Source organism: Pyrus communis, chromosome 4, assembly GCF_041283825.1.
Source record: "Pyrus communis isolate YQ-2024b chromosome 4, ASM4128382v1, whole genome shotgun sequence".
Lineage (NCBI taxonomy): Eukaryota > Viridiplantae > Streptophyta > Magnoliopsida > Rosales > Rosaceae > Pyrus > Pyrus communis.
This window is the reverse complement of record NC_142568.1, coordinates 1,655,873-1,664,594: the sequence shown is the minus strand read 5'-3', so window position 1 is coordinate 1,664,594 and position 8,722 is coordinate 1,655,873. Positions and strand designations below refer to the sequence as shown.

Here is an 8,722-nt window from a genome sequence, read left to right as displayed (position 1 = left end):
GTGGACAAGCATTCAAGAATATCAGCCAACACTAACTCGTACCTCAGTTATATTATAAGAATCCCTCACTATTAGGATTTAATTAAGAATCCTATAATTACTATTGTTGATATTACATTAACAATCCGCTTGTATTAAAAAAAATAAAACTTAATAAAAACAATCCGCTTGTATTAAAAAAATAAAACATAATAAAAATTACAAGTATAATATAACATGCAAAAGACCGTTATGGATAAATAGTTCTTTCTGAGTTCTTATCTTTTTTTCTTAACTTGCTCTCAAATTGGACACTAATTTATAAACTTAAATTGCAAACTTTTGGAGTTTAGAAAGTTTATAAATACATATGAATATTTTCAATTGCAGTCACGGTTCTAAGTTATATAAAAAGTGATGTAATAATATTTAATTTTAGTAGATTAAGATAGTTAGCTAATTCATTTTCTCAAAATAAAGGGAGATTCTACGGTACCTTATTAAAAATAAGGTATCGGAGATAATAATTATACCTTTTTAAAAATATTATATCGGAGATAATTATGCAAAATTATGACAAGGTTGGAGACGTAGTGGACTCTTTGCTAACAGTATTATTTAAGATACACAACGATGGTTCAAAATTAACTCTAACGTTACATAATTATAATAAGATTCAAGTTAATAACAAAAAAATGACGTGATTATTATAACACTATTAACATAGTATATTATAGTTGAATGTTATAACATTATAGTTTAACGTTGAAATTAAATTAAGCTACCCTAGAGGGACCCTAAACTACAATAGTAAATTTAATTTTTTTTTTGAATAAACGATATTATTTACACTAAGAGGGTAGAAGGTGAGCTTAGTCTCACAATGAGCTAGCAATACTGTGGTTTAAATTCGCCTTTGGCGAAAATTGAACCTAATATCTCTTACTTACAAGTGAAGAGGAATACCACTATACTGTAGTAATAAGTAGTAATAGCAAATTTAATATTATATTAGGAAAAAAAAAAAAAAACTACGAAAATGTGCAAGGGTAAAACGTGAAAATTTTAGGAGTTGCCAAGGAGTAAGGACCATGCAAAGGGTATTTTGGTCAAGCAAGGTGTTAACGGAAACCTATTTAAAACGTAGCCGTTGAACTCGAAACACTTCAAAATTTCACAACGGAAACCTGTTCGATAATTTGATCACCTTTCTCATTGCTTTCGATTCTCGCTCAAAAAGATCAAGGCTCTCTATTTTTTACGATTTTTTAGTTTCTGTATCAGATTATATATATTATTTTCTGTGATTTTCGCGTTGGGTTTATTTGAATTTAATTTGATCTTGTTATTTGCAGGTTTTATTCTTCTTTTTTCTTGTTAATTTCTGTTTCCGCCTATGGATTCATCACGAAAGATCAAGTACCGAAGCCCTCTCCAAGAACAGTTCCTTCCGAGAAAGCGCAATCGGGAAAATGTAAGCGGTTTTCCCTTCTGGGTTCTTTTGATTTGTTTCAAATTGTTATGGTTTACATATTTTTCCCGTTTGAATTTCACCTGGGTTTGCTGTTAATTATCTGCACCGTTGCAATTTTAGGGTTTTTTTTTCTTCAAGAATTGGGCGAATCTTTGTTTTTGATTGCTTAATGAAAACAAAACCGAATTCTGAGATTTGTTTTTCAAAAGCGGCCGGCTAATTTTCGTTAACCTTTATTTTATTGGAAACCAAACAGAGGTTTAATGTGTCTTGGGTTTTCGTTTTCTGATTTTGTCTTTTGGTATTCATAGTTGGACAGGTTTATACCGAATCGAGCGGCATTGGACCTTGATTACGCGAATTACATGGTCACTGGAGGGAGAAAAGGCAAAGAGAACTCGGTTGTAAGCTCTCCATCAAGTGACGCGTACCGTAAGCTACTGGATGAGACGTTTAACATGAACCGGCCGCGAATCCTGACATTCAAGGAAAAGCCGCCAACACCAGTTGAAGCCATTCCGAGGAGACTACTTTCACCCCCTCCTCGTAATGCCAAATCTGCCAAGCCCCGTCGACAGATTCCTCAGGTATAATCGCATTAGTATTGTCATATGTGACTCTACTTGGATTCTAAGGTTGTCATATGTGATTCAACAGTCTCATCCCCGTCTACAGACTTCTGCTAAACAATGTCTACTTGGATTCTAAGATTGTTTCACATAGGTAATGATAGACATAAGGGAATGTAAGTCTGCTCGTATTGCATGTGTAATGATGATAACATGCAGTTTGTGTGTTGCAGTGATGATCATATAAGGGAATTTAATTCTGCTTAGGATTTTTTCTGAATCATTGGTTGTAGTGTGCGTTACACCGTTGTCTTATTGTTCCAAAATGATTTTGCAGGGTTCAGAGAAGACGCTGGATGCTCCCGGGATTGTAGATGATTTCTACTTGAATGTACTCGACTGGAGCAGCAATAATGTTCTTGCAATTGCTCTAGGAAACACGGTGTACCTATGGAGTGCTTCTGATGCATCCGTTGAAGAACTTGTCACAGTTGATGACGAAGCTGGCCCCATTACAAGCATCAGTTGGGCTCCTGATGGGCAGCATCTTGCTGTTGGCTTGAACAATTCCAATGTTCAATTGTGGGATTCCATCTCTGTTAGACTGGTAAGAACATTGTTATTGCTTATTCTACTGTTAAACAAAACTTTGTTGCTAAATTTACTACTCATTATGCAGTTGCGAGTGTTGAGAGATGGTCACCAACAAAGAGTGGGTTCACTGGCCTGGAATAAGCACATACTTACCACAGGTGGTGGGGATAGTAGAATAATCGACAATGACCTTAGAGTGAGATCTCATATAGTTGAAACCTACATCGGTCACCATCAGGAAGTTTGTGGATTGAAATGGTCAGCGTCGGGCCAACAATTAGCTAGTGGAGGGAACGACAATCTTCTCTTTATATGGGATAGGTCGGCAACCTCTTCAACTTCATCACACCAGTGGCTTCACAGGCTTCAAAACCATTCTGCAGCAGTCAAGGCCCTTGCTTGGTGTCCATTCCAAGGGAATTTGCTGGCCTCTGGTGGAGGTGAAGGTGACCAGTGCATTAAGTTCTGGAATGCACACACAGGTGCGTGCTTGAACTCGGTTGAAACTGGCTCGCAAGTGTGTGGTCTGGTGTGGAGCAAGAATGAGCGTGAATTGCTTAGTTCTCACGGTTTTAGCCGGAATCACCTGGTCCTTTGGAAATACCCTTCGATGGTGAGGATGGCAGAGCTCTGTGGCCATACATCCAGAATTCTCTTTATGACTCAGGTAATAATTTCAGAAAACTTAACTTTTGATAAGTTGAACGGTGTTAATGAAAAAGGCTAGGTCACAACTTGATATTGTAGTTTCTAACCGTGTTATTTATGCTTTCAGAGCCCAGATGGATGCGCTGTGGCCACTGCAGCCGCGGATGAGACTCTTCGGTTTTGGAATGTGTTTGGGATTCCTGAGCTTGCTAAACCTCCACGAGAAGAAAGTTCAATGCCATTTGTTGATTACTGCATACGTTGAAGATCAGGAAAAGCAACTGCGGCTTTAAGGTGGTTCATATGTTGAAGCTGACCTCTGTTGTTGGGAGTCTTGGTCTGCAACAGGAGAAGAAAGTGCAGTGCTATTTGCTTATTGCTGCATTCGTCGAAGATCATGACAAGTGCCTCTCTAAGTTGACCTCTCTTCAGATGCTCTCCCATTAATCTTCTCTCTTTTAGCTAGACTTGATTTCTCCTGAGGTTAGACCTTGTTTTCGTGGTGGATTCCAAAACTGAACCGATAGAGTATATGTTTTTTACTGTAAGTACAAAACAGGGAAAAGAAAAAGAAAGAGAAGCGTTGATGCAAATGTGTATTATTTACTGTATATGGTTACAAGAAATAAAGCAGTTTGATATAAATTCTTCTTTCTATTCTTTTGCTATTTTGTAAGATGAAGGAGAACCTTGACCTCATGGTGGCGGTGATGATGTGCACCATGGCGTCGGCACCACTACTATGCGGAGGTGGAGATTGGTGTACTGGCAGATCATGAGTTTAGTCCCTGTAGTTTGAATGATGTTCCACGTTGATGACGACATATTTTCGGTTAATTTAACCCCTGTATTTTTGCATTCAAAGGCAATGGTTATATTTTGACAAATTTTTTCGACTTAATTAGCTCGCAAATGATATATGACAGGGTAAAACAACCTTCGTTCGTCGGTTGGTTAGCCAGACAGACGAATCTAATATTGTGCGTATGTCATGAACCTTGACCCTGCTGAGATTTTTAGTGCAAACCTGGGATGCTGTTTGCTACCGGGTTTTATGAGGTAGTTTATGCTGAAGAGTTGTTCTGTAGAATGTCTCGAATGCTCGATGGAGAAGTCATGGGGCTGCTACTTCAGGTTATCTCGATTGTCAGGACTCGTGCAGTTCGGCTTGATTATGTTCTTGCTTGGTGTACTACTGGTCCTGTCATCTCCGATAGCTTCTACATTTCCTATGATCGTCTTGAATCCTTACGTGCGCTGCATACAGTGGATGAATGATTTTAAGGCATTTCAATAGAGATCACTTGTACACTTCTGCTTTGACTCAGAAGCTTTCCCCGTGTTGGATGACATGTATAAGAAGCTGCCGTCCGTTGGAGTCTCTGCCGCGTTTTGTGCTGGAACGGAGGACTTCTTCTTTAACACGGTTGAAGCATGCGTTGTGTATGTGCAGGCCTGATGTGGACAAGATATGGGCAGAGAGGCCGACACTTGGACGAGCAATGCAGGAGGGAGAAGACATACATGTTAGATGAGGACGATGAAGTCGAAGAGGAAGACGAGAGAACTACCAAAGATTTAGGACATGATTTGTGAAGGACTTTGAGATGTTATCGGTACTCCAAAAAAGCCACCTCCCAGAGGTGCAATTCCATCATATTTTTTTATAAGCGAGGAGTGCATGATGACTCTTTTCGAGTGCAAAACAGTTCGGCCCTAAGCTTGGGATACTGCGTACGGATTTAGTACCACTAGTCTGGTACTCGATACCAGCAACCTACCAATTATTGTCAGAACTCAGAAGGATGAAATCACATTCAAATAAGCGCATGGTCCATATAAAATCTCATCACATGAATGCTAAAAAATGTACATCCCCTTAGGCCTCAGAAACATTTACAAACTGACTGCTCATCATCCAATCAGTACAGCAATTTACACTCCTAACAGTGCTTCTTGCTCATCTGTTTTGCAATCTTACATCGGAAATCTTCGCTTCAACGCATCCTCAACCCCAAAACGTTCCTTACCATCACTGCCTTGCGCGAATCTCACATGCAACAAGCCATCGTTTGTGCTCACAAGCATAACTTGCAGATGAAAATTAGAAGCGGAGGCCACTTTTGTGCATCGGAGAGTGAGTACATGATTCCTTTTGTTTCCATGAATCCAAGGGAAGCCGCCTTCATCTACAAAGATCTTGACCTGGGGATCAACCACAATGGGAAGGCAAGCCATTCTGAGGGAAGAGTCTATAGAATCAGGTACTTCAAGGATAATTTCCATCGATTGGTGCGTATTAAGACCAACATCGATCGGGGTAATATATTTAGGAATGAGCAAAGTATCCCAACTCTTCCATTCTAGAGAAAGTAGATAATATGCAGCTAGCATGGTAAAAAGCACCTTCCTGTATTAATTTCGGATCGAGCTATTGATTAGGAAAGTATTTCTTCAAAGTAGCAAAAGAAACAAAAAGAAATTAACTAGTAGAAGGTAAATCTCATTGCTGTAAACATATTTCCCTTGCAATGTTTCGCTACAACTTGTGCCAAATTTACAAATTATGTAGGTTCAAGGATTTCCGACAATTATAATTCAAGATCCAAACTCAAACTGCTTAGTCAAAATGGCAACTATAAAGATTACTAAGAATCTCTCTGAGAAAATGAGAAAAGAAGTTTTATAGTATACCATCCACCGCCGGACCAGCAACCCTTCTGCAATAAACATCAGGCATGTCTTTGCTCTTCTGAGTTAACCACTCCCAATGTCTACCGAATCTGCCTTATCATGATGGAATGATTTGTGCTTACAGAAAGATGATACCAAACATGCGATTAATCCAGAAAGAAGGGGCAGAGCAAGGGTAGCACGGAAGGGATATCAATTCAAGAAATGCAGATGTCGTTCATTCACCAAAGCAGACGACCTTTGTCCAATAACACTGCATTGCGTCGAGCAGTAAATTCTTCCCTTTATGATCTGAATATCCCGGATTCCAGGAAGCAGATGTTTTGAAGATTATCTAAAATCCATCCTAAGAGGCTCTGTCACATATTTATGTACAGAAGTGTCCCTTGGGTCAGTACATGAACAAAACAGTTTGAATAACATTATCTTTTCAAAGATATTTTCGGACCAAAGAAAAGGGTATCTTTGCTAAGCTAGCTTATATTGACTTCATAGCATCCTTCATAATGAGGCTAGATTCGGTGTGTTTTAAGACTAAATCAATGAGATGATGGTAAGTCCAGGTTTTGTTTTCTCTAACCTCAGGTTCAAGTGAGGAGAATGCTGCTTCACAGTTTCTAAGGAAATGTCCCTTCCCAAAGGTGGTGAGAACCAAGGGATCGGTATTCATTTCCACAGATCTTTGGAGCAAGCCCTTCTTTTTCCATGCATCTAAAGTCCCAGACCCGTCATAGCCAATCATATTTGCATCAAATAGAATTCCAACTGTGATAATATCTGGCTCCACACCCTGGGTTAGTAATTGAGAGAGCAAGATCCTCAAGTGTGTGAAATCTTTCATCTTCAAATAAGCTAACATGATTGTGTTTGCAACTGTTGCATTCCACGGGGCATTTTCTTCTTTCATCTCTTGGACAATGGAATCCATTCCTCTTCGACTAAGAAGTCCAGCGTGAGACAGCAGACGCAGACACCAAACTAGATCAGTCTGACCAAATCTTGAAGAAATATCAACTCCCAAATTCTCTAATCTCGAAAACATATAGTTCTCGATATAAACTTCAGCTAGTTTCCTAATTAAGTCATCCTTTACCAGTGTTCTGGAGTTCAACAGTCTCATATAAACCTTTTCCATCTTATCCAAGATCCCAAATTTCGCATAAACCTCAAGCATTGCAATCAAGGTAGAAGACTGCAAAAACATTCTCTTAGAAAGCATGGATTGATACACACTTTCCATTCTTTTGAGTAACCCGCCCCTTGAAAACTCTCGAATAAGCAAATTATATGTAATGTGGTCAGGTGGGCAGCCATTTAGTTTCATTTTCTTCACGCACATACCCATCTCATCATACATTTTATACTTCCCATACGCTTCAATAAGCCCATCATAAGTATCAGTTTCTGGCGCCACATTCATTTCTCTCATCTCGTTAAGGTAAAACAAAGCATCATCAAAGTTTCCTTGTCTGGCAAAACCATGAATCATTGAATTGTAAACCTCCAAAGATGGCCTAAGATCATGACTCTTCATCTCTTGAAAGCATGGCGCAGCCTCTTCCATGAGGCCCTCTTCACTTAACAATCCTATTATCTTGCTGTAGTTGAATTCATTAATCCGCGATTTCTCGATCTTCTTCCACATCTCAAACAACTGTTCAAAGTTTCCAAATCCACCATTACAATAAGAAACATAGGAAATTGTCCAAAAAACTACTCGTCATGATGCTCTGTTTGGATGGTCAGAAAAATATAAGAAAACCAATGAACGGAAGGTAAAAAACATTATCCAAATAAAAAAATGCTTAATTCCTAAAAACCCAATTCATTTTTCCTAAAAACCCAATATTCAAATTCCAAATCCAGTAGTTATTGGAATAGCAACACAGAGAGAGAGAGAGAGAGAGAGAGAGAGAGAGAAACCTGAAGAATTTCCTTGGACCTGGAAACATTGTTGAGGAATGTGATGACAGCCCAAAATTGGTCTTTGGTCCAATCACCATCATCTGCAAGCAATTGTAAAGGGCAACAGTCCTCGGTGGTGACCTTCACAAGTAAGTCTTTGAGCCTCTGGTGTTCATGGAAAGTCTCCACAAAGAGGGTGGTGTGCTTTGTAGAACCACCGCGTGGGGCGGCTACATTTGGTTGAGGAAATGGGTGGGAATAGCAAAGAGAAGAAGGGAATGGTGTTCTGGGTTTGGGGGAGGGTTTTGTGGTTAGGGTTCTGGGGAAGAGTAAGCTGTTGGTACTGTGATTGAGCTTCCATGTCGGTGGGATTAGGCAATGGATACGATGCAGGGGCACAACACTCTCCATCTTCCAATCTGGTTGCTTCCGTGGGTTGCCTCTCGTTCTTCCCTTCCATTTTATTTTTTATTGGGGTGCATTTCAATCATTTTCAAAAATTAGTCGGGACGGTTTTAATTTTCTCACGTTACAATCTACTCTTTCAAAATTTGATCTATTTACATTTTATATATATAGGATGATAGTTTGGTCAAATGTTAAATATTGATGTGGCAATGTGAGTCACATGTTATTTTGACGTTAAACAATAATTTTCACACTCTCGTTTCGTTATCTTTTGTTCTTTTTTTTTGCTTATAATAATCAAAAATAATATATACCTGCACACCTATATATATCAAGTAATTTTTTTTTTTTCAGATTTTACTTTCAATTTATTAAGAATTAGTTTTAAAAATATTTTTACTAAAATCATTTTCACTTATTTTAAAAGCATTTATAAATAGACTCTTATTTC

General features: G+C 38.6%; 2 protein-coding genes across 4 annotated transcripts; one reads left to right on the top strand and one right to left on the bottom strand.

Annotated features, from left to right (window-relative positions):
* The first annotated feature begins 1,142 nt into the window (after window positions 1–1,142).
* On the top strand, window positions 1,143–3,909 carry LOC137723763 (cell division cycle 20.1, cofactor of APC complex-like). 2 transcript variants are annotated; one of them, XM_088692205.1, is made up of 6 exons: window positions 1,158–1,225; window positions 1,335–1,453; window positions 1,765–2,040; window positions 2,360–2,629; window positions 2,702–3,283; window positions 3,392–3,668. In XM_088692205.1, the coding sequence occupies exons 2-6, from the start codon at window positions 1,376–1,378 to the stop codon at window positions 3,527–3,529; spliced, it is 1,344 nt and encodes a 447-aa protein (XP_088548331.1). In that variant the 5' UTR covers window positions 1,158–1,225; window positions 1,335–1,375; the 3' UTR covers window positions 3,530–3,668. The 2 variants fall into 2 exon arrangements, with proteins under 2 accessions (XP_068319054.2, XP_088548331.1); XM_068462953.2 differs by having other exon boundaries at window positions 1,143–1,453; window positions 3,392–3,909.
* A 1,139-nt stretch (window positions 3,910–5,048) lies between these two features.
* On the bottom strand, window positions 5,049–8,409 carry LOC137723402 (Pentatricopeptide repeat (PPR) superfamily protein). Of its 2 annotated transcripts, XR_015961367.1 has the most exons (3): window positions 7,882–8,409; window positions 5,959–7,612; window positions 5,049–5,674 (listed from the first exon to the last, which is right to left on the bottom strand). XR_015961367.1 is itself a non-coding variant. In XM_068462595.2 (2 exons), exons 1-2 carry the CDS (start codon window positions 8,272–8,274, stop codon window positions 6,437–6,439), a joined length of 1,569 nt encoding a protein of 522 aa, XP_068318696.2. In that variant the 5' UTR covers window positions 8,275–8,409; the 3' UTR covers window positions 5,747–6,436. The 2 variants fall into 2 exon arrangements, 1 of the variants encoding a protein (XP_068318696.2); XM_068462595.2 differs by lacking the exon at window positions 5,049–5,674 and having other exon boundaries at window positions 5,747–7,612.
* Window positions 8,410–8,722: the final 313 nt, after the last annotated feature.

Coding starts and splice junctions, on each gene's coding strand:
- LOC137723763 (XM_068462953.2), top strand. CDS start 1,376: ATGGATTCATCACGAAAGATCAAGTACCGAAGCCCTCTCCAAGAACAG. Junction 1,454..1,764: donor GAAAGCGCAATCGGGAAAAT/GTAAGCGGTTTT, acceptor TGGTATTCATAG/TTGGACAGGTTTATACCGAA. Junction 2,041..2,359: donor CCCGTCGACAGATTCCTCAG/GTATAATCGCAT, acceptor ATGATTTTGCAG/GGTTCAGAGAAGACGCTGGA.
- LOC137723402 (XM_068462595.2), bottom strand. CDS start 8,274: ATGGAGAGTGTTGTGCCCCTGCATCGTATCCATTGCCTAATCCCACCG. Junction 7,613..7,881: donor GGTCCAAGGAAATTCTTCAG/GTTTCTCTCTCT, acceptor AACTTTGAACAG/TTGTTTGAGATGTGGAAGAA.